This window comes from Protopterus annectens, chromosome 17.part0 (assembly GCF_019279795.1).
Source record: "Protopterus annectens isolate FY-2018-M chromosome 17.part0, PAN1.0, whole genome shotgun sequence".
Lineage (NCBI taxonomy): Eukaryota > Metazoa > Chordata > Ceratodontiformes > Protopteridae > Protopterus > Protopterus annectens.
Window position 1 is genome coordinate 745977859 of NC_056751.1, and position 26310 is coordinate 746004168.

At 38.6% G+C, this 26310-nt stretch overlaps 1 protein-coding gene across 1 annotated transcript in view; it reads right to left on the reverse strand.

The window, feature by feature from the left end:
* GAREM1 (GRB2 associated regulator of MAPK1 subtype 1) overlaps nt 1-26310 on the reverse strand; it is a 2177677-nt gene that overhangs the window by 1616091 nt on the left and 535276 nt on the right. Inside the window, exon 2 of the mRNA XM_044059797.1 lies at nt 7728-7868. Within this exon, the coding sequence (XP_043915732.1) occupies nt 7728-7868 (141 nt within the window). The remainder of the gene's footprint in view (nt 1-7727; nt 7869-26310) is intronic.

The following is a 26310-nucleotide window of genomic DNA, read 5'->3' on the forward strand; positions in this document are numbered from 1 at the left end:
GTTAGCATTGTCGCCTCACAGCAAGAGGTTCTCCAGTTCGATTCTCAGCTGGAGCGCCTTCTGTGCAGTGTCTGCATGTCCTTCCCATGGTCAAATGAGTTTTAAAGACATGCAATAGGTGTGTGTGTGTGCTTCCGTGAAGATCGGGCACTGGGCTGGCAACTCAACACTGTAAAAAGTCCCCTGCCAATCAATATGCCGACTGGTGATCCACTGTGGCAGCCTCTGACAGGAGAAGCCCAAAGAAAGAAAGGAGAATTTTGTGGCCAACAGTTTCAAAGGCATGGGTCATATCCACAAAAATACTAACTCTAAGGAGACCATCATTAGGTTGCTATTGCCAGATGCTAAGAGTATAACACTGGTTGTGCTACAACTATTTCTGAAGTCATGCTGTCTACCAGAAGTACACAGTTATTAAAGTGCTCAAGTATCTGTTTATAAAGAACTTTTTCAGAAATTTTTGCAAGAGGGCAAAGAGTGAAGATAGGTTAATATTCTTAATGGGTTTTGGGTGTTCAGCTATTTTGTCTGCTGCCTTCCTAAGGAAGTTAGGATGGAGTGAAGTGAAGTTAGATGTATAAGGTTTCAGATTATTTAATAATATTTTAGTTTCCTTTCCAGACACAGCTCAGAAGTGGTACACGGCTGCACATTCTGCAAGAATGTACATTTGAGCTGGATGATAACTTTGAGTAGTTTGTTGGCTAGGGTTAAGAAATGTGTTAGTGATGGTTTCAGTGGAAGAGATGATAAGATCTCTATAATCCTTTGATGGATTAGTACTATACTCATTACTGGCAAGAGAGCTAGTGTTGCAAGACAGACTTGTTAGGTATTTTATTTACTTCTAAATTTTTTTTCAATCATTGGTAGCAGATATTTGTTTCATTCTAAGATAAATGGCTTGTACTGAGTTGTTTGTAGTTATTCTTGTATAAGACAATAAAAAGCTTTTAGAAATCAAGAAATAATGAAACTGCAATATTTAATTTATTTGTTGCAGTAACAGGTATAGCCTTAATAAGCAAAAAAAAAAAAAATACACAAATTTCCTGACATCTAGCCAAGATGGAACAAAAGAATAATTTCACTGTCAGCAAACATATCACAACTGTCAAATAATTCTGTCTGAAATCATGCTTCCAAATGGCTAGTCTCAGGTACAGGTATTTGTACTGCAGTTACAGTAAAAGAAGTCAACTGTCAGTGCAGACACTTAATCATCACCAAAACATTTGGGAATAATATAGAATGAATATGAGAATTAGAAATGTACTTTACATGAAGTGCGGCTACAACATAAAGAGCTAACGGCTACCAGTCTACTGGAGCAGGGGCAAAGCATCCATCCTAACTGTCAGCAGCTGGAATGTGGAAACAAACCCAATCCACCACAAAATTAAGTGGCCACTGGCCAGATCTACTATCCCAGAAGAGGATGTGGAGTCGATTACTGCCTGTGTGACCACTGAGGGACACAGGGACCTTGCAGGACCCAGGGGTGGTAAGTATTAAGAAGAAACTGGGAGAGTCGGAGGCTAGATGGCAAATTAAGGTGAATGCCTCAGTACATCCTGGTATTAATGACCACATATCCATAAAACCTATTCTAGAAAATCTATTCTAGAAAACTTTAGTAGATGGTTCGCTAATTGAACTGTCTTGTTATTGGCTTACAAAATAATTACTATTTTTAACTAGGATGGTGGGTGCATTTAGTAGTGTACGCACTAGAATGTTTTTACAGTTAGGATGAATGTATTTCAATGCGTTGTATAGAGATAAGGATGAGTTATTTAATAAGCATTTTAAATGTGAATGAAAATGTATTTTATAGTTAATGATAAGGGATTAATACACTGGCACTTTAATGCTTTAATATGATGAAATTCAATTAATTTCCGATTGGTTAAAGGCTATATATAAACTGTGAGTATTTTAATTTGTGAGTTCTGAAGAAGTCTATACTATTAGATGAAAGCGCTTAACAACTTGTATTTCGGAAAGAATAAAGTGGTTTTGGAGACATTCTTTCGTACTTGGTGTCCAGCTTGTGCTAGTGTAACGTTCATGCTGCATTTTGGAATGGAATTTTTGTGTTCAGTTTACAGTGTTGGCCGTTTCCAGCTTTATTTCTCTTTATATGGTTGCGTTTATACATTCATTCATTTTCTGATTATTTGCTTAATCTAATTCAGGATTATGGGGGAGCTACGGTCTACCATGGCATTTAGTGGGCATTAAGGCAAACAAAGTATTCATGGACAGGGTGCCAAACCACAGCTATATGCACTCCCATACTATAACACCTTGGCCCACACATGCACACACAAATTTGGGAGACTTTAAATTGATCTATGGCATGTGACTGGGATACACGACAAGGCTATGGCACTAACAGCTTCATAATAAGCAGGAAAATACCAAGAATATATTTAATAACAACAAAAGAAATAATGCTATTAATGTTTTATATATCTGTAAAAGATGCACATGTTGTGCCATATAAACAATGGCAAATAAGAAACACATTAATGTGTAGAAGTGAATTACTTGATTAAAGTACAGAAACAAAACCACATCTCCAACTTACTGTCACTGTCACAGGAAGACTCGACTACTCATTTTAAGATTTAGGGGAAATGAATCATGGAATTAACTCTATAAACTCAGGGAAAATGGTAACAGATTAATTAATATGCCCTTTAACAGTACCTTAAAGCAATTTACAAACAGAATGACTTACCTTTACTTGTATATTTGTATTTTAAGTACACACACTAAAAACATGATAGGTATTTGGCACACAATTTAGCATAACTCCCCAACAAAGGTATGACATTTTTTTAATGAATAGTGTTTATATCTCTGGCTTACTTTCCAGTCAGTTTTGGATGATCTAGACCATTAGGTTCAACAAGTATTCAGTGAAATTTTCTTTTCTTGGGAAGGCCCAAACACCCCCATTCAAAGGGCTTAATCTCCTACACTAATAACTCAAAGGGAAAAAATAGTGGCAAATTAGAAAAACGTCTGTCTATTGCCAATTTGACTAAGGGGGTTAAGTGTCCAATACTTGCTGAAAAGCAAGTCAAAGGCATAACATATCCTTTTGCCAGACATGGTTGGGGCTTGGCATAATTGTGAGTGTTTATCTCACAGACACAAGGTACATGGTTTGATTCTCACCTTTGAGATATATTGGTTCGGCTTAAAATGATCCACAAGGGTAGCTATCCTAGTACTTGCCTATGAATAAAAGTGTATCAATGATTTATTTCAAAGACTGCTCAACATGAGAAAAGAGGAAACTGCATTTCTGATTTATGCAGTTAAAAGTAATCAAGGCAAGTGATGAAAGCTTGTATGGACTGTGGTTTTCAGAAAATCTGTCAAGTCGTACTTTCCAAGGGAAGGGTTGTTGCAAGGGATGATTTCTCCTTACCCTGTGGTAACTGAATCTAGAGATGACTATGTTAAGGAAAGGGATGAAGTAAGCAAAGCCCTCATGATATCAAGGATATGAGTGAAGGATGCATCACCCCACATGAAGGTTGTGAAACGTTCTGCTTCCTCATGAAAGCAAATTGTTTAAAAACATTAGGCAAATTTACTTTCACATACCTTATTGTGAAAATGAATTCATTCTGAAGTTGTTTACAAGCACCTCTTCTAGAAGCAAGAAACTTATATTTCACAGGTCACAGTAAGCCTCGATTTGTGCCCACTCATGTATTTTATGCTGCTATGGTATGAGTAATGTTCTCCCCAGGCACTACTGCAGGTATACTTTAAATTTCAGTTGTACCAGGTGAAATATATGTTCAGAATAGATTACTGCTTATTAGAATTCACATCTGTTACTCTGTAAAGGGATGAAATGGAAAGCTAGCAGTGGGTGCTCAATGGGTAGGTCCTGAGGAATGAACCTGCGTACACTGTGAAGTGCTACTTAGACTGAAATGGCACTGTCAACTGCTCTCATTTCCCAAAATAAGACTGTCACTCTCATTGCTCTGCACAGCACGATTCTGCTACACACAGATGGGCATCAGATCCTTCCAAACTTGAGGTTACAGGTTTTGTAGCAGCAGTATTAGTCACAAGATTAGTTTTGCTTTTAATTTACTTCAGTTTATTCTGTTTTTAAATACGTAGCTTGACTTTAAAAATACCACATATGCTTAACATGCTTTACATCTTGCAACACAACAAAACAACACTTAGTGATTAACAGCGTAAGGCTTTTATCTATGTACCCCCTTTACTGTAACTTTCTTGTACTCTATCCAGTCTTCTACTGGAAATGAAAATGCATTCAAGCATCCCATTAAGCATTTCTTGGTGAAAAATATGTTGTAAATACTTCCATCATTCATCTGCCACATATGGTCTGCGCGACTAGCACTCCTGATATTTCGAGGCATTTTGCATCTACAGAACTTTCCTGATTTCTTGTCTGCTCCTCCTTTAACATATGTACAGCATTTCTTTAAATGAATAACCCAGTTAAGCCTGAATAATGCTACAATTTAGTTGATAACTCCTCTGACTTGTTTTAGGAATCTTAGACAACCTTTCATTCTGATGGATTTTTCCCACCTTTGCTGCCTTAATTCCATTCCAGCAAAGTCCCTTCACGATGCTGACTCTTTTCCAAGTGACGTTTCCCTTTGAAATGCAGCTTTCCATATCAAAAAGACTAGGGGTTCCCAGATGCCCTAGCCAAATTTGCCCTAGTAATATAAAAAAAACCTCGGGTCTTCCTTGAAAATAGGCCATTAACCTGGTCAACAAAGGATAGATAGATAGATAGATAGATAGATAGATAGATAGATAGATAGATAGATAGATAGATAGATAGATAAGATAGATAGATAGATAGATAAAAAGACAGATAGACAATCACAGAGGTAAAAAAATGTGTATCCATAACCATAAGACACAGATAAAAAAAATCATCAAATGTCAAAATGCAGAAATTCAAAGTCTCAGTTCCAACATATAAAAATGAACAAAACAAACAAACCAAGAAAATGGATAGTTATCACACAAAACAGAAAAAGGACACAGAAAATACTTTGAACACACTACGAAGTCTGCATGGACATCCTGAATCCTACTAAGTATGCTGTTGGGCTGCCCCTACCACTAAATAAGTTAACACAAACCCAGAATGCACTATGAAATGGATAGTGCAAAACCACTTGCCCTCCGCATCAAATCTTACCCTTACCCTTCTAAGCAGTCCAAAACTAGGGCTACATTCCAATGAAGTCTAGTGGCATCACATCCATTCTTGCCCAACACAGGACAATGCTTCCACAATAACCAGTGTAAAACCCATATCTGCTGGGAAATGATATGACTATCCCACTATAACTGTAATCAACTATCAGATAAGCAACACCAAATGAACGTAGGCATGGCATTATGTGCCTGCTCATTCATTCGATGCCAAACTATGAGGACAGTAGTTAAACCAACACAACCTCAGCAGTTAATCCTAACAGTATAGTATCCACAACAGAAAGACTTTTTCCTGTAAGATGTGTTGGCAAGTCTGCAGTGTTTCCATATTAAGTGCTTTTTTTTCCAAAGTACAGAGTTAATGCCTTGAGAATGAAACTGCTCAATGGACATTAGGATTCATCTGGCACTGACTAAAACAGACTGAACTCTATGATACTAAATTTATCTGTGATCATCATAGTGGTGTATGCATTTATCCATCTGTCAACTTTCAATACCTGGTTTACCCCTTTCAGGGTCGCTACTTGTTAGAGTTATCCAAGCAAGCATCTGGCATAAGGCTTTCAAGGGATGTCAGCATACTGCAAGTCACACTCACATGCAAACTACACACACGCTTGCACACACACTTACATATACGCATTTACAAGCAATATGGAAATTTGCAGATTACCGCTTTGTCATACCTACATCTTTAGGACAAAGGAAAACAACGGCGATGCAATGGATACATACAAGAACGTAGGGAAGACATGCAAAGTGCACAGAAGTCACCTCAAAAAGGTTGCAGAAACAAAGAACCATGTTAGTTTACTCTAAAATTAGAATGTGCAAGTTATTTGACTACACTTCAATACCATGTCACAAATGTCATACAAATAAACCGCACATCTGAATTTAAAAATAAATTCCAATATTGCACATTCTGGATATACAACACCTCCATAAATTTGATTTCAATTCATCAGTACTGACTCATCAGTGTAGATAACGAGGCAAAATGATGGACTGCAGGCCCTTGGAATCCTTACAACAAAGTGACGTGTTTGTGCGATTACTTACACACACATGCGAGCGCATACACACACACACACACACACACACACACACACACACACACACACACACACACACACACATATGTATCATTACCTACTTCTCCCTTAACTACTGTACTACACCTTAGAGAGTGAATTTGTGCTTATTTCAAGCAACAGTGTTTATTTAATAGTTTAGTTTAATAGTGAAAGTTTTTTTTTTTTTTAACATGATTTTGTTGTATACAAGCTTGGTGTAGCTCCAGCAGCATGGAATGTAATGTCCGGCATGTTTTTCTACTTCTTCTTCTTTCGGCTTTTCCCAGTTAGGGGTCGCCACAGCGGATCACCTGTCCGCTCATGACTGGCAGTGGAGTTTTACTGTGTCGAGTTGCCAGCCCGGCGCCCAACTTCCACAGAAGGCACACACTCACACCTAGGGCCAATTTAGAGTGTCCAATCCACCTACAGCATGTCTTTGGAATGTGGGAGGAAACCGGAGCACCCGGAGGAAACCCACATGACCACAGGGAGGACATGCAGATTCCACACAGAAGGCACCCCAGCCGAGGATCGAACTGGAGAACTCTGGCATATATTTCTACTACAAAGCATATGTGTTTAAAGTGACAGTATCATATTTAAAGACTTTGATCACGCTGTTCCTGCTATTTTTGATATGCTAGAATTCGGCTATATAAATTTTCAGTATTTTAAAATTTCAATGTTTTGGTCTCGATAAAGTGTCGCTTGATGTTTTGGTAAATCGGTTATTAAATGTAGATCCAGAGAGATATATCTATATCTATATCTATATCTATAGATATATGTGTGTGTGTGTGCGCGCGTATGTGTGTTGTGTTTGTGTATTTTCTTACACACACACACATATATATATATATATATATATATATGTTTGTGTGTCTGTGTGTGTGTATATACGTATATGTCCATACAACACAGACAGACAGACATACTCATGCATTTAATATGCATGCATTTTGATAAATTCTCCACAGGCCTTCTAACTCAGAATAAGAAAAACTTTTAACCACCAACATTATGTACTCCACAAGTCTGTGAATCACATATAACAAAAAAGTCAGTCTCTCTCTCTCTCTCTTCAGAAATGAATGGAAAAGGATCCAGTGGCATTAAATAAAATAAACCAGAACAAATGTAGTTATACTATCGCAACCAGCTGCCAAGCAAAAACCTAAAAAGATGGAGCATTAAATTATGTGAAAATCTTTACACTTTGCCATGATTACAGTCTGTTTTGAAGTGGTTACGCTATGTGCCTCTCTCAGCAAAGACAATGACAAGAAATATTACTGATAATTTTCATGTTCTACCAGATCTCATTTGTACTAATACGTGCATACGCAGACTATACTTTTTTCAATATGTCAAGTTATGCCAGCTTCTACTTGCCTCCATAGTGGACAGGAATTTCTATCTTTGGACCAATTACATAATGACCCTCCTCCAGGCTGTGGGCTGTGATGGTTGTCCATTGTCGGCATGAATGAATCAGAACACAATCATTCTCTCGAAGGCCTTCAACTGACTCACCTGCAGGGAATAAAAAATAAAACATATATTTATAGCTCAGTAGCCATGGAATTGGAATACTGCGTTTAAACTGGCATATGTAACAATACCTCTCTTCCTACTCTTCCTCAATGCTCCTTTTACTAATGTCTTGCAAAATGAAGTCAACTGTATAAACTACATGATTTGTACATGCCACTGATCAAATACTAATCTTTACAAAGAGGCAGCAAAAGTACACTTTTTTTCCCATGACATAATTAACCCTTTTTGATGCCTTAGCCTTGTCTAAAAAGATGTTCAGCTGCTGTAAGCAATACATGCACACCTGTCTCGCAAAGGCCTTCTGATTAAATTGTTTTCAACAAATAAATAAAAAAATAAAGAAAACTAGGTCACGGGTTTACTTTAAACAAGTATCATCAGTAGACTTTGCCTCCCTACTCTGCTACTTTATGCCACCTGTAAAACATTAGGTGCTATCTGATGTCTCTCAGTTGTGTCTAACAGGCAGAATCATCTCAGGTGTATGAAACTGTATTCATTAAATTGCATTAACACCTTACTATGCCTTGGTGTAACCCCTTTGTCTGAATATACCGTGTACCTGTCATGTAACAGAATCTGAAACCATGCAGTCTTTTTATGATAGGTCATGTTATTTCTGACGGCTCTGATATTTTCTACCTTAAAGAGAAATAAATATTCGACTATTTTAAAGTGAATGTTCTATAAATGTTGCAGTTTGTCAGTTTCTAATGCCAGTCTTTCTACAAATACTAATCAACTCTGCAAAACTGCATCAGATTCTTTTATAAAATTTTCAGCACTTACGTACTCACTCTGATACCACACAGTGTATGATGTATAAGCTAACAGCACTAAGCCAACAAGTGTTTCAAATGTGTAGATATCAGTCTGCTCTGACAAAATCTGTTTTTTACTAAAAAATGTAAAACAATTTTTTTCTAAGAAATGAGTACTACTTTTTGTTTTGATATCATAACAAAGCACTAAAATAGGATTCTCATAATTGCTGGGTTTTATTAGACAAAGTATGTCCAATATATGTTTCTTTTGAACTAAATGCAGCACAAATGAATGGATGGATGGTTAAATGGCTATGTAGGCTAGTGGTGCAAAACAATATAAGATGAAATTCTGAAACATTTTTGAAATTTATAGCAAATTTTACAAGAATATATACCAGAACACTGGCTATATAAAGCACTTGAAAAAAGTTCCATTCCGTCTCTTTTTGATAGTTGTTAGCAAGTGTTTTAGCAAAATATTGGTGGTTCTTCAGGTAAATACTCACAACAACATTCCAACAATATGACCATACGTATAGTTTAACATCTAAACTGGCTGGACCATTTTGTGTTTGTCAATAAAGGACTTTCTAATGGTCTCTGCCTAAGTATTGCTGATCCCTGCCTACATTTGATTTTGGATTGGAGTTATTCATTTAATGATTAGATAGTTCCATTTTTTTTATGTTTACCATCATATTGAATTTTATTTTGTTTCAGCTGTTTATTTTTTTGGATAAGAGGTCTTGGCTAGGGTCAGTTCGAAAATAATTTTATTTATTTAACATTTGTTTACTGTGAAAGTCCGACTTGGAGCAAGCCAATTTTCAGCAGAGGCCCAGGGAGAAATGCTCCAGATGCATGTCTTTGCAATGTGGGAGGAAACTGAAGCACCCAGTGAAACCCACATGAATGCAGGGAGGACACGCAGACTCTGCACAGAAGGCACCCCGGCAGAGAATCGAACCGGAGAACCTCTTGCTGTGAGGCGACAATGCAAACTGCTGCACCACTGCGTCATCCACATTTTTTTTTTTTTTTTTTTTTTTTTTTTACAGCCAGTGAATAAAAATCCAGCTAATTAATGGGAGGAAATGATATCACTCCTCAGTTAACTACAAGTATTTAGTGGCATCTTTATCTGCAGTGCTGTGTGACTTGTTCTCTGCCTAAGTACTGCCAATCTCTGTCTGCATTTGATTTTTTCCAACCACCAGTCCTACTCCTGTTGTGCTTTTAAACTTAACAACTTTTGAATTACCTACCCCTGCTATAAATCTGAGTTTGGGTACTTCTCCCAGTCTCATCTCATCAGTTCATTCTACTGATCGGTCAAGTGGGACCTCCCCCCTTTGATCACGGAGTTGGTATATTTAAGTAAGGGGGTGTGGGGGGCACAGTCCCCCATATCGGGGGTTGTGGGGGCAAAGCCTCCACATTATGTAATGTTTTACAATTATTTTTTTTTTTGTTTCAGAACAGTGATAAGCAAATCCTTTTATGTTGCACAACTTATAAGTAAGGGCATGGCATCGAGGTCCAAAGAGTTTATTATCCCACTATACTCGGCCCTTATCTAACCAATCATAGAGTACAATGCCCCCTTCGGTATGTATCTGACCAAGCATATGTAGCAACTACAGCGACCTCAGAGGTTCCTTACAAAAAGAATACAATGCATAAGAAACCTGCGTTAAGCACAGCACCTTAAACCCCTTTCCCTCCATTCAGTCTCCTATAGATTTCTGAGGAGTACTCTATGCCTGGCTTGCAAGGCGTACACAAACCCCACATTTATGAATCTCATGCATATTCGTAAGTCAAAAAGTACCAGAAATGCAGGGTCTAAAAACCTGAATTCTGTCTGTGACTTAAACAGAACATGCTGGAGACAGAGATATATGTCCCAGAGACTGTCACTCCTTTGGAATAGACTACCCCATCCATGTGAAGTTGAGTTCTTCTATTACCAAATTTAAACACAAACTAGAACACTGGATGTGTAATAGGAAATTTACACATGGCCTAGTACCCATGTCTCTTATGGACAGTGGTAGCTTATAAATGCCTGGCCCTCAATGTCCTATTTGGATATAGGACATTATTCTTTCAGGAAAACCTGCCTAGGCTTAGAAAGAACCCCTGGGTTGTTAGCCTACTAACAATCTGTGAATCCATAATGCTAAAGATAACATCATTGTTTCTCGTAACAGAAAAACAAATTACTTTTATGGATACATACATACTATTTTTGTTTCTACTGCAGTACTGATTACATACAGATAAGTCCAGGACATGCATGGTATTCCACCCCCCAAAAAAGATGATATGCCAACTCTTTTCAGAAAATACATTTAATGAAACGTGGCAGCTTAACATATTTGAATGGCCAAACGGGACTATTAGTGCTTAATAAACTGTTACAAATGGGAAACAATTAGAGGTATTCTAGTATTTTTTGGACAATGTCTTTAGATATTCCATTCTAGACTACCCGCGCTGGTGGTGCTGTGGTAGCGTTGTCACCTCACAGTAAGATGCTGTCCGGTTCGATTCTCAGCTAGAGCGTCTTCTGCATGGTGACATGTGTGAATGGGTGTACCTTCGTTGAAGGTTGTGCGTCAGGGCTGGTAACTCGGCACATAAAAATCAACTACCAATCATTAGCGGACCGGAGTTCCGCTGTGGCGACCCCTAACCGGGAAAAGACACAACAACAATTCCATTCTAGACTACATGTACATTGTGCTTTTGGGTACAAAGGTAATGAAAAGGCTGCATATCAAAGTTTTGACTGTCAATTCACAGTACTCAATAATTCCTTCTTTTTTTCTGCCTAAACATTTCAAATGCCTGAAAACATCACTTTCTAGGAATACATGAATACTAGTCTTAACTCTAATGTTACAAGCACAAATTGAATTTATGATTTTGTAAATTCTGTTTCACTCTGTGAAAAAAATGAAAACGATTTTGCAAACTGAATCAAATGATTAAAGTATGTTTGTTGTGACATATGGCTTGTGTCGTCATTTAATTCAAGAATTATCATCAGATGAAAATAATGGCTTCTTTCATACAATCTTACTGGAGTATACATACCCCTTCTGATAGGTTATACTCTTTGCATCCAGCACATGCACACACACACACGCATGCGCGCCCACACGCACACACACCCTGAGAAATCGGATAAACTATTGTTATGATGGTTAGTTGGTTTCACTTTTGTACACAGACTACCCCCCCCCCCCCCCGGAGGGAAACAGTCTATGACTTTTGACTGGGATCAAGTCCAAGACACTGTCAACAGTAATGCATTTCAGTTTGCCACTCCATCAAGAATAGTTGCTTTCTGACTGTGGATCTCTATAATTTCAGATCGCATGGGTTTTATTTTTATAACAGCAGGAAGGCTTTATCCAAGGTTCACACAAACACATATATATCCCCAAAGGAAACAGCAACATCCGTTTTATTCTTTGCTGACCAGGATAGTCCCAATAGGCTGGTAACTTCTTTTTAGGGGAGACCTGAGGTGGTATTCATACTACTAGAGAAATTTGGCCAGAGAATCGGAGAACTTCCCCTGCTCCTTTCAACAGGTGCCATGTGGTTTTTTACATCCATTTGCACTCTCACTAATTCAGACAGATGAAACTTCGATTTAACATCACATCTGAAGGATGGTACACTCCAGAATGTAGCACCTCCTACACATCAGCAATCTATCTTGCTGGTAAGGAATTAAAACGTTACGTATACTACCTGTTGTACCACGGACGACCTGTTGCACTACTGACGGTGTTGTATGACAATGTGCTGCAGTGCTCCTCGGGCAATCAATAGGACTGTATAACAGTATAATATGAAACATTAACTCACACAAAGAAATGAGTACTTTCCTGCAGAAAAGTGCCGTTGACATTCTACCATCTCATCCTATGGTAATCCTTTCTAATGTATGTTCAACAGTTCATGCAAAAATGCGTTAGGGTCATTAGGCCAATTAAAACGCAGACTCCATAACAGCAGAAAAGACTTTAGAATCCACCCACAAGTACTTTCCTGCAGAAAAGTGCCGTTGACATTCTACCATCTCATCCTATGGTAATCCTTTCTAATGTATGTTCAACAGTTCATGCAAAAATGCGTTAGGGTCATTAGGCCAATTAAAACGCAGACTCCATAACAGCAGAAAAGACTTTAGAATCCACCCACATGTCTAGATTTTTTTTTTAAAAAGTTATAATGAATTACACTGACTAATGACTAAAGATGACCTATTCCACAGATACACTGTTGATTGTGATAAATATCTGGATCTCAATATCATTCTGCACTTATCAGCTTTATATATGTAACTAATTCTCTAGTATTTCTACATGTCTAGTAATATTCAATGTTTAACATTAAATGAAGCTCTTCATTCATTAGAGCTTTATATGCCAAACACAATTTGCCCCACAAGTACTTATAACTAACAGAAAAAAGAAGATCAAGAGTCTCCAACCTAGAATAGTACAAACCCTGAAATTTTGTTTGTAAACTTACACTGAATTCCCTCAAGTAATAGCAGAATCTCCTTTACTATATAAACAGAATAACATACTGTACTCTATAACTGGGTGAATTTTTTTGAGAAGTTCCTTACTGTTTGTATTAAAATTCCTAAAAATTAGGCCAATCACACTGGTCAATTTAACTGCTATTTTTTGGGCATGAGATCTAAATCTTCGGTTAATTCTAACAATAACACCCAGGTCTTTGTACTCTACCATTTTCTGTATGTCAGCGAGTCCTTATTTCATGATAATGTTTACATTAATTTTACCAAAATATAGGACTCTACATTTCTAAGCCACGGTGGTGCAGCGGTAGCATTGTCGCCTCACAGCAAGAGGTTCTCCCTTTCGATTCTCGGCTGGACTGCCTTCTGTGTGGAGTCTGCATGTCCTCCCCCCGGTCGAGTGGCGTTCGAAAGACATGCGTCAATGGGTGTGCCTTTGTTGAAGGTTGGGAGTTGGGCTGGCACCTCAGCACTGTAAAAATCTACTGCCAATCATTAGCGGATCGGGGTTCCACTGTGGCGACCCCTAACTGGGAAAAGCCGAAAGAAGAAGAAAATAGGACTCCACATTTCTCCCTATTAACTTTCAACCCATTTTGTTTTAACCACAAGGCAACCTGACTCAGGCACTGATTAAAAGTATCAATGTCATTTTATGCAGTGACTACACATCCAGCTTATATATCATTTTATTTTACCATCCAGATCATTGCTGTTTTCAGTATTAATGAAAAAACAATATTAAATAACAACTGTCCCAGGACTGAGAACTGTGCCCACTCTGATGTGTATTTCTCTATTTTTATGCTTCGTAACCTCCCATTCAACCAGTTTGCCACCCAACAAATATATGAATTTATTAGATATTTATGCATTGCCTTTATGATAACAGTATGTGGAATACTATCCAAAGCCTTAGAAAAATCCAAATAAGCGACAGGAGCAGATACTCCCACATCTAGTGCTGAAGAAAATCTTGACCATATCAGTAAAGGTTGAGCTTATGAGGTGTCCAATTAAAAGCACTGTACTGTTAGCAAATACTTTTCAAAGCTCTTTCAAACTAAAGATGTAAGACTGGTTGGCCTGTATTTCTTTCCATAGGTTCCCCTGGTTGTGAATCAATATAAAATCCTCAAGTTAGTTTCCAAATGGAAGGAATGTGACCATTTAACAACATTTTATCAAAGAAAGACGTAATGATTGCAGACACATATTTATTACAAACAACCCAAAAGGAACCTGGGACATTATTAGGACCCATTTCACAGTCCTGCCTTATACATTCCAAGGAACATCTCAGTGTGTTCAGATTAGAGTAGGGCACTCATATTCATCACGTATTATTACTTTCATATCATATGCATCCTTTAATCCCATAGTATCCCATGCTAAAAAATGACCGTTGAACACACTGGCCACTTTTTCTCCTGCATAGTGTCTCACCATCATAAGCAACTGTACTTAATGTTTTGACATTCCCTTACACTGATTAACATAAGAATAACATTTCTTCATAGATACTGAGGACAATAAATATCTTTCATATTTGCATTTAGCAGTTCTGAAAAATGCATTCTCTCTTCTGAAAAATGCATTCTCTCATCTGTTAACCAAATTATAAGCTCTTTCAGCAGTTCTCCTCTCAAACATTTTCCATATACTACATTTTTTTTCTTCCCCAGTAGTTTTGAGTGCATTAAGTCCCAGCAGGGAGGTGCATATCTCTCATGTCTCAGAGTAATACATTTCCAACACTTGTTAAGGTGACTTCATCTTATACTCTCGAAGATATTCCAGGTGGTAGTCACCCCTTCTAAGTCTGCAATTGATAAATCAATGGTATTATTTTGATGCATTACATCTCAGTCAAAAATTAGTGTTTGTCAAATATCATCTTTGACTGATGCTCAAAATATTTACATTTCAGTATCACAAATTCAAAAAGCATTAAGATCTGAACTACCTAGATGACACAACTATTTAAAATTAATATCTTGTATTGAATATTTGTTAGCAGTAGATCCAGAACATTATCTAACCTTGTAGGAAAATCAATAATTTGTGTTAAATTATAAATCAAACAAAATCAAGGAATTCATCTCTCACTGCGGTACGTACTGTTCCTTCTGCCCTATTTATCTTAGAGAAGTTAAAAATCACCCAATATTATCAAATTTTATAAACTTGTCTTCTACATACGAGTGTTGGTCAGAGGTTGACAGTGAGCAACTTTTATAACAAATCAGCATGCACAAAATATTAACTGCTGCATTAACAGTTAATTCTAAAAATTAAAATTCCCTGTTATGATTAACTTCCAGCACCCTAACAAGTACCCAGCTTGCTACAAATATTGCATCTCTTCTTCCACTTCCTCTCAAACATTCATACAGTTGATATAAGCATGAACTCATGCACATTCCCAATTCCAAGATTCTGTGATCACAATCATATCATATTTATCTTCTCAACAAATTAACTGTAGTTCGTTCTGATTCGGGCTGCTGACATTTGCAGTAATTTTTAATGAACTGTTCAATCCTTCCCTAATACTGCTAACTGTATTACCTGAGTAAAGTCAAAAAAATATTTCAAGGTGCCACAATATTTCTTACTCAGTAGTTTGCCCCCTTAATAACTCAATTGAAACAGGTTTTCCTTTGCACAAAAATCTTCCCAAGTTCTAATTAAATCAGTATCTTTTGAAGCACAAAAGTTGTTCAGCCAGGTATTAAATAATCTCGCTTTTGTAAACTGGTAACTTGTCAGTGCTACTGATGGGAGTATCTCTGAGAAACACAAACTAAGTTTATTTAAGGAGCAAACTTCAAAAATTTTTGAACCATACTGTGCATCTGTACTAAAGGAGTGTTTATCAAATCATTGACACTTGACATGTACTTCAACTGACTGATGCATAAAAAGTCCTGCTTTTTAACAATTTCAGTAAACCTTGCTTCCACCAAGACTGGAAATTGAAACCTTTCCCTGTCTATACTACACAATGGCCTGAAACATTTCCTGATGATAGAATCACCTATTACTAGTACATCAGAGGTTTGCATCCTATCTGCATCTTTTTGCTTGTATCTTATCCTAAAATGTCAGCCTCCAGCTCTTCTCTTGACCGTCTTGTTTATTAGTAAGTCATTCAGACTACTCTCTGTACAATCACTGTCCCTCCTTATCATTTCCTGCTCTCTAATTCCAGGGTCTATTGTAGTACCTCTATCCACATGGTCTAATTGTCTGTGTTGTTGCATCAGGAAAAGCTTCCACTCCATAACGTATTTGAAGATGAAATGTTATCAGTTTGAACCGCAACACCCATAAGAGATTTGTTGCTATATAACAAAATGTTTCCTCCCCCCATGGCACTATTTCTGAAATTCTGCTCAAATAAAACTAAACAAATTTAATCTGGGATCACTGATCTGTAATACAGTGCTGCTGATTCCCTCTGTCAGTGTGCATACTAACAATATTACCCTTTAGTTCATACTTTCTAATTCCTGTTAAGTGCTCACAACTCTCCCCAGTTATACTGATCTCCCATCTAAGAACTTCAATTTCTAATACCATACCCACCAAATTACTACATTTCACACGCACACATTACTATAACTGTCCACAACATCACAACATTCTAATTTAACACACTGTACATTTTACAATGAAAGTACTGTGAAATGCTTTTTCCTCCAGTAAGGAATGCAACTACAAGTTAGCTAATTTATGTATAATATGAAAAGTGCAACTTAAACTTACAATGTTGCAAAAACTTCACAATTTCAGTCTGCAGACTTTTGCCCCCTCCAGCACCTCCTGCGCCTGTTACACATGTGCTTCAACGCAAGATGTTCTTAACATGTTTGCATCAAATGTGTGGCATGTGACTGCTCTTTGCTCTCGGGCACTGTCATTGAGGTACTCCTACACAGCTGACCCACTCACTGTTCAGTCAATAGTGCTTCACATACCTCCCTTTAAAGTAAAGTACAGAAAATAAAAATACATACATATATCTACAGCTCTGTCTCTCTTTATATATATATATATATATATATATATATTTATATAAACATATATATTATATATATATATATATATATATATATATATATATATATATATATATATATACACACACACACACACATATATATATTTATATATAAATATATATATATATATATATATATATATATATATATACACACACAACAGAACAGCAAATGTTTTTTAACTCAGCATTTCAAATGTTGTCGCTCGAAAGGAGGTGCAATTGCACAGCTGAACAACTCAGTGTTCAGCCAACATTTCTTGACACACACCCCCTTTAAAGTAAACACAGACAATAATAAAAAATATATACATATAACACAAGAGCAGATGTAGTTTAACTCAGCGTTTGTTATGATATAACATGGGTCTTTCACTCATGCACACACATCAAATATATTCCTTATCCACTGATGACAGCTAGCTTTTGATGTGGTACGATCTAAGTCTTCACTTTTTCTTGTTAACAATCTACAGTAATGCATGCCTATCTGAATATAAAAGGTAACACTTGCTTCTCCTTCACAAAAAAAACTGCTTTCACACTAAATGCAGCCTTTGACATGTTACTTTATGCCCCCCCCATAATGGTCTCATCATCAATCTGCAGTATAGTGTGGTTATTTTCAATGTAGTAATGGACCAAAAGCATTATAAAGGAAACGATATTGTATCACTATCTGCCGCCCATGATCTTCTCAAGCAATTAACAGTGCATGGCCTTAAGCTCGATGCCAAAAAATGTGTCGTCATCCCCTTTGGGAAAATCCCAATTCCCATGAATTACCACATCAACGGCAGTCCACTGAACACAGAAGGTGTTATAAGAGATCTGGGAACACAGGTTGACAGCAACCTCTCTTTTGACCACCACATTGCCACTGTGGTTATAAAATACTAATATGTGGCACATCTCATTACTAAGGGTTTTTCATCCATGAAGAAAGAGGTCATTGTCTCCCTCTACTCTTCCTTCATTAGGCCAATCATTGAGTACAATGCCCCATTTGGCATGTACCTCACTATACACCTGCAACAACTGGAGAGGCGGCAAAAGTACCTCACAAAGAGGATCCTAGGCCTTAAACACTTGTCCTATATGGACAGACTCAAAAAACTCCAACTATTCTCTGTCTCGCATCACCTACCTAGAGGTGATCTCTGCTGAACTTAACAAAGCCACGTCTGACCCAGCTCTGTTAGAAATGCTACATCTAAGGAAATACCAATCCCTCCACACAACACTCTCCAGAGACCTCAACCTCATTACCACAATCAACAGAACATGCTGGAGGTACAGGTTCATAACCCAGAGACTGCCCATGCTATGGAATAGACTTCCCATACATGTCAAACAAAGCACCTCACTAGCTCTCTTGAAGAGAAATCTTGATGAGTGGATGGGAAATAGAAAATTCACTCCAGTGATCACTCCAATGGCTCTACTCGACATTGGCACTGGGAACTAAGGTCGGGTGGCACGATGCCAGGGTAATCCTATGGGCTAGGCTTGTAAAGGCTCCAGGGCCATTAGCCTATTACACACCTATGAACCTATGTATGGTCTCTACAACATAATAAAAAAAATGCATGTTTCTCAAACAGCTTGCTAGAAAAAAAAAAACAGTCTCTGATGACCTAGCTACATGGCTCCCCTTAGAGTTTTCAGGCAATCCTGACGGTCTCTAGTTCAGATCATAAGATGGCTTTTTTTTTTTTTTAAACACCTTTGTTGAATTATCACTTGTGACACAGGCACATTTACATTTATATAACTCTATTAACAAATTAAAATTAACATTATGCTTCACATATAATGCTATTTATCGTATAACCTAAGCAACATTACATAAATTATTCAATTCCTGCCCCCTTTTTTAAACAAGAAACATCTTTATTAAACCATTACTTACGACGTAAGCAATCATACATTTACATAAATGAAAACAAACCACACTGACACAATCCTAGTTGCAAGCATTTTATATCACAAACTATATGACACACACCCAGCTGCAAAAGATCATAAGACAGCTTTATCAGTAAAAAATAAATTATCATTCTTGTGAGCATCTAATGTACATAACACAGCCCACACATTATGTTATTTGGCATCCTATGAGTATTCTTAATATTAGTATATCTGCAGGAAAAAAAAACTATCCCAACTGTTCAGAGAGTCTGCTTTGCTCAGCAGTCTCTCTGAAACTCCTGACATATTAATGGGAAGCACTTCTGCATCAGTTGCACCTAGGCAAATGAGACAAGTTAATAAAAGGTCATGGACTGGCTTGCCATGAACTATTGCTACATGGGTAAACGGGAAGAGAGATGACTTGTTTATGAATAGCATGACATCTAATTTACATATCCACTTTACCAGTCTCTTCAATTATCTTAAGCTAATTATTCTACGTGTATATTAATTGTACAAATAAAATATTTTAATCCCAAACAAATCAGAAAGTGGGTAAGTTTTTCTTTTGTTTGTTTTTAATACATAGTTTTTGAAAATTTAAAGTAAAAAAAAAAATGGTTTGGCATCTAATATTGTACCACTGCTAAGCACCAGCATAACTCATGTCAGTCACTCAGTGAATCCAATTAAACAAAAAAGGCCAATGCACTCATTCCTTCATTAATTCTCTGATGACCTGATTAATTCAGTTTAAGGTCACTAGGAAGCTGGAGTCTCTCCCAACACCCCATGAAAGCAAGGAAGAGAAGTTAATTTTGGATACTGTGCCAATCCATCTCAGTTAAACTGTACTGTTTAAACGTAAATAATTAAAATGTCAGAAACAAAGTACAGTTGTGTAAAATATTACCATAACAGTAGAAGTCCTTCTCTTCACTACTGCAGTATTCTTTACAAGAGGAATCCCCTGCCAAGGGTAGCCCAACGTCCAGCCAGTATACCAAAGCCTTTAGGTTGTAATAGGTAACCTGTACGTCACATGTATGCTCTCTATGCACAGTGTAGGGCATAAAGGTGACGTACCATCCTCAATACTGAAAAACTCCAGTAGGAACGACAGTCTAAGGACACAAAGAGGTAACAAGTACATCCAGAAGGAGAAAAGGAACACGGTGGAGGTCCTTCCACATTACCGTTACAGTATTCTTTACAATAGGGAAAGTACAAAACCTCAGGAAGAAAGCTGGGAGGAGGAAGGACCAGCAGGGCCCTTAAAAATATGTAGGATAGGCCTGGCAAAACCAGCTCTAGCCCTACTAACAAATGCACAGAAGGCCAACTAGCTGCCCTAAAACAGAATTTATATCCAAGCCCCTGAAAAAAGCACCAGAAGAAGCCACAACTCTGGCAGAATGAGTCTTAACAGAAGAAGGAAGGCTTTTCCCACGAAAGGAATAACAAAAGGAAATGGCTTTAGATATCAAGGAAGAAATGGTTTGCTCAGAAACAGCCAAACCTAAAGACCTAGGATGAAAGGAATAAAAAGCTGCTGAAATTTATGAATGACTTTAGTTTTATCCAAATAATATCTGAGTCGTCTATGCAAATCTAAGGTGTAAAGAGCTTTCTCACTAACAGACTGTGGAGTAGGGAAAACAGTGGGCAAATTAATAGACTGATTAAGAGACAACTCATTAATCACCTTGAGTATAAAAGAATAATTAGTACAGAGAGATACCCTGTCCTTATGAAAAACCAAAAAGGGCAAACAGCCATAAAGACCTGTAGCTCAGACATCCTTATGGCTGAAGTAAGGGCCAAAAGAAGAAGAACAGTCTTCCAAGAACAATGCTGTAAAGAAGCTGAAGCTGCAGGTTCAAAAGGAGCCTGAGTCAGTTTTTCCAAAACAACACTTAGGTCCTAGGAAGGAGAAAGAGGTTTTCTGAGAGGCCTAATATGAAAGACGCCTTTAAGAAATTGTTTGACCTTGAATCTAGAAGCCAAAGGGGGAGTCAAAGGCAGACAAGTAGAAACAGCTGATAAGTGGGCTTTAACAGAAGAATATCTCAACCCAGCATTCAGCAATTCACACAAATACGTGAGAAGCAAAGGAAATTCCACAGGAAGTGGATGCAGGTTATGAGAAAGACACCAAACAGAAAATCTCTTCCATTCGGATAAATAAGATTTTCTGGTAGTGGGTTTCCTGGCCTCCTGCAGGACCGAAGGCATATCCTCAAAAAGGGGGCCTAAAAGGGATCAAAACCCTATCACCCACAATGTCAGCTGAAGAGTGGTCAAGCATGGCTGGATGAGAGATCCTCTGTCTTGTGTGAGTAGGCTCACCTTGGAAGGTAACTTGTGACAGCTGCCCTTGGCTAAATGCAGTAGAAGAGGGAACCAATGCCATCTGGCCTAAAAGGGAGTTCATAGGTTGGTACTAGGCTATCGGCCCTAGGGCCTATACAAGCCTAGCCATAACAATTCCCTGGCTATTTCTTCCCACACTATATACTTCCCTGGACCCCTGTCTAGCAGGGTGACTGACATGATCCCCAGGGTGAATTTCCTTTCTCCCATCCAATCGTCATGGTCCTTTTGAAGAGGGCCAAGGAGGCGCTCTGCTTGACATGTATGGGCAGTCTATTCCAGAGTCTGGGGAGTCTCTGGGTCAGGAACCTATCCCTCCAGCATGTTTTGTTTATTGTGATGACAAGGTTTAGATGCCTGGAGCTTGTGGCTCTGAGGGATTGGAATTTCTTTAAATGTAGCATGTGCAACAGCTCTGGGATTGACATGGCCTTGTATGTTAAGCAGAGATCACCTCTGAGTAGACGATATGCGACAGAGTATAGCTGGAGTTTTTTTAAGGTGGTCAGCATAGGGCATCTGCTTTAGGCCTGTGATTCTTTTAGTGAGGTATTTCTGCGGCCTTTCCAGTTGTTGCAGATGTCTTGAGAGGTACCAACAAAATGTTGGAATCATCCTGTTCTATCTTGAACAGGACCCTCAGTTTGAGAGGAAGGGGCAGGAAGGCATAAAGAAACAACCCCTTCCAAGAAAATGAGAGGACGTACACCTTCCAGGCCAGAGGACATGGGACTCTAGTGCAAAAGAGAGGAAGTTGTCTGTTCAGAGGGGAGGCAAAAAGATGTATTTGAGGAGTACCTCACTAATGGACAATGTCCATAAACACATCTCTGTGAAGCATCCACTCGTGAGACTGTGTTACAGACTTGGTCCGAGAATCTGCTGCATCTTATCTGAAGGAATGTAAACTGCCTGAAGGGTCATCTGATACTGGCAGTAGCGGCTGATGACTTCAAATTAAAGGGGGGCTGCAGGAGACAGATGAATGGGTGGGACCAATGGGAAGGGGTGTGGCCAGCATTAAAGGGGTGGAGCTATGCTCAAAACCACAACAAATGGAACTTTAATTAAATACACTGCCCTGGGTGCCAAACCATCATTACGAGAGTCCAATCATGACAAAATGAAGTGTAGAAGAAAAAAATATTTCAATACATTGGCTACATGACAGCTTACTTAATATCTAGATGGAAACACAAAGGTTGTGAGGCATGACAAAATAAATTACTTTTTTAATACATTACTGGAATGCCAGACAAAATCAAGTATAAAAAAACAAGCAGCACTCAACTCAAACCACTTCTCCTTGCACTGCAGTTCTAATTATAATTTATATTCAGCTTTATAAAATTACCAAGTAACATGCTGAAAGTAGTAATCTCTGTGATACCCCCACTTGTAAAAATGTTTCTTATCCAAAAAAGGCCTGCTGCCTGACAATAACTATCTACTTGTTTCACGTAGAAGACATGATCAAAGTAAAAAATGAACAGCAAACAAGAAACAAGCTCAAGATAAATTGCTTAAAGGATTACTGCACAAGTTATGGACCACACATGATAGATTGGCATTCTGTTTAGTTTATGGATAAATCCTGCAAAGATGACTGCAAGTCTCCAACAGATGTAATGAGCTTCTAAAAATACTGTAATCCTGCCTTTTATTACAAATATTGTCATATGCATTTCAATAGCTAAGGCTTATACGTAATCTGGAAAAACCCAAAATGTATTGGGGAGGGGGGGCAAAAGCCCAAAAACCAGGGACACATTTTAAACATTGCTTGTATAATGTTGGAAAGCTGCTAGAATAAAATGCTGTGTTACCACCATACATTTCACTGCCAAGGATTGAACACAGGACCCTGTGCAAAACAGTCAGAACAACATACCACTATGCCAAATCATCTGTTTTGTGAAAGAGAGGAAGACTGAAACTTAAATGGCTACCATTTAGTGAATTTAGTTCTCACCATAGCTGTCAACCTCTTAGCACAAAACACCTGAACAAAGCTGATAATAGGGGAATACAGCCCCCAAACATATTCAATGAATTCTGTTTCCACCACAGCTCTCAACCTCTTAGCAAAAAACGCGTGGACAAAGCCAGTAAAGGGTGAATACAGCCACCAAACATATTCAGTGAATTCAGTTCTCACCATAGCTCTCAATTTTAGCACAAAAAAACGGACGAAGCCAATAATGGGGGAATACACTCCCAAAAATAGGGACAAATTTCAAACATCCATGTTATAAACATAGAAAATTGCTAGAATAAAAGGTTTTGTGTTACCATGTACTTTCTGAAAAATATGAAGTCTGAAATTCAAATGCCTGTTATTTTTATTTATTTAACATTTGTTAACCAGGAAAGTCTGACTTGGAACAAAAGCCAGTTTTCAGTAGAGGCCCAGAAACACTCCAGACATATGTCTTTGTAAGGTGGGAGAACATGCAGACTCCACATAGAAGGCACCCCAGCCAAGAATCAAACCACAGAAGCTATAGCTGTCAGGCAACAATGCTTCCAGTGTACCACTGCACTACTGACTGTATAAGAAAACAAAAATACAGAAACCACAGATTTTATGAAGAACAGAACAAATATGAGGCAAAAATCTGCAATTTTTTTACAAATGGTGGTGGATAAGGAATTCAGGCCCTTGCCACCTGCACCACAGGGTTCAAGCCTGAGGTATTCTCTCCATGTGTTCTCTCCAGCCATCACTATATAGCAACTGGGGCATTACACACACACACACACACACACACACACACACACACACACACACACACACACACACACACACACATGCACACACACACAGCCTTCCATTTCTGTATAGCTCCATATATCACTCCACTTGCTAAGCTACATCCTGTGACATGTCACCGATCCCATGATGATCCCACACTGGAAGTATATCCCTCATTGGTGAGATATGATCATAAACTAATCTCACTGGAAATCCACATCCTGCCCCCACAGTGAAGAACTTCTCTAAAGCAAACTTCACACTACTCAAGACTGGTGTGGTATCCTTCAAGGCCCCTGAGCCAGTGGAAACCACAACCCAAGCTGCGGAAGCCCTTACAAATGCCTTCTATGAACACCTCCAGGACTGCATGGATCAGGCAATCCCAAATAAAACCAAGATTCTTTCCACAAAGGGCAAACGTCCAGTCTGGTGGACCCCAGCCATTAACAAACTTTACAATAAGAGGAGAAAGCTATTACATGATAGAACAAAATCCATAAAAGGGAAGTCACCCCTGATCATTATTAGTAAAAAAATACGAGCACTCATAAAATCAACTAAGGCCAATTTTGAGAGAAAAATTGCCATGGATTCAAAGGACAATCATAAGGCCTTTTTCAGCTATGTTAGGAACCTGGGTGGAAACTCCCAGATATGCTCAGAATTAGTCCAAATGATACAAAAATCACTGCAAATTTCACCCCCCTCTCCCCCCCTAAAGGAGAGATAACTATCCCAGCAGAGTGTAGCCTCCCAGACATCTCAAATGCGCAGGTGAAAGCTGCTCTCTAAAGCTAAAAACACAGCATCAATGGGATCGGATGGTGTCCCCGGCTGTGTGCTACACGAGCTAAATGAGGAATTAAACCCGCACATAAGGCAGCTGTTTAATCTCAGCCTTACCACAGGATACGTGCCCAAGGAGTGGCGTACGGCAACTGTGGTCCCACTCCACAAAGGCGGTGCCTCTACGGACCCTGGTAATTACCGCCCCATAAGTTTAACAAGTCTAGTCTGCAAAGCTATGGAGAGGATCATAATGGAGCTCATAAACAAAGATATAGGGGACTTGCAAACATTGGACCCGACCCAGTTTGGCCGTCAAGGGCAGATCATGCCTTTTGAACTTGGTCGACTTCTTGAAACAGTCACCAAGGCCATTGATGAGGAAAGGCAGTCCATACAGCCTACCTTGACCTTGCAAAGGCCTTCACACAATACCCCACTCGGTATTGTAGAAAAACTACCAGCTTAAATGTAAACCCATATGTCACAAGATGGGTTGCAAACTGGCTTAAGGACAGAACCCACAGGGTTAGAGTTGCTGGCGCTATGTCAGACTCCAAGCCAGTCACAAGCGGTGTCCCACAGGGCTCGGTCCTTGGACCCTATTGTTCGGCATCTACTTCTCAGAAGTACAGGCCAACATGGGAGGACTTTGCCTGACAAAGTTTGCAGACGACTGCAAACTGGGCGCCATAGTGGAAAGTGCATCGGACACGGATATCCTTCAGAAGGGACTCACGGAAACAGATAGCTGGTGCCAGAGCCATGGCCTGAAGTTAAACGCCAAAAAATGTATAGTCATACCCTTCGGGAAAAACAAGGTAACCCCAAGCTACCATATAGGTGACAATCCACTAAGCACAGAAGTGGTTATCAGGGACCTGGGGACCCAGGTTGACAGTGGCCTTTCTTTTGACACACACGTTGCTAAAGTGGTTAGAAAGACCTTCTACATTGCCCACCTGATCATGAAGGGATTCACATCCAGATCTAGTGAGGTCATTGTTCCCCTGTACTCTTCACTTATCAGACCAATGATCGAGTACAATGCCCCATTTGGGATGTATCGCACCAGACATCTGCAGCAATTGGAGAGACCCCAAAAGTTCCTCACCAAAAGGATAAAGGGACTCCAAAATCTGTCATATGCTGCCAGATTGAAGAAACTCCAGCTCTATTCAGTT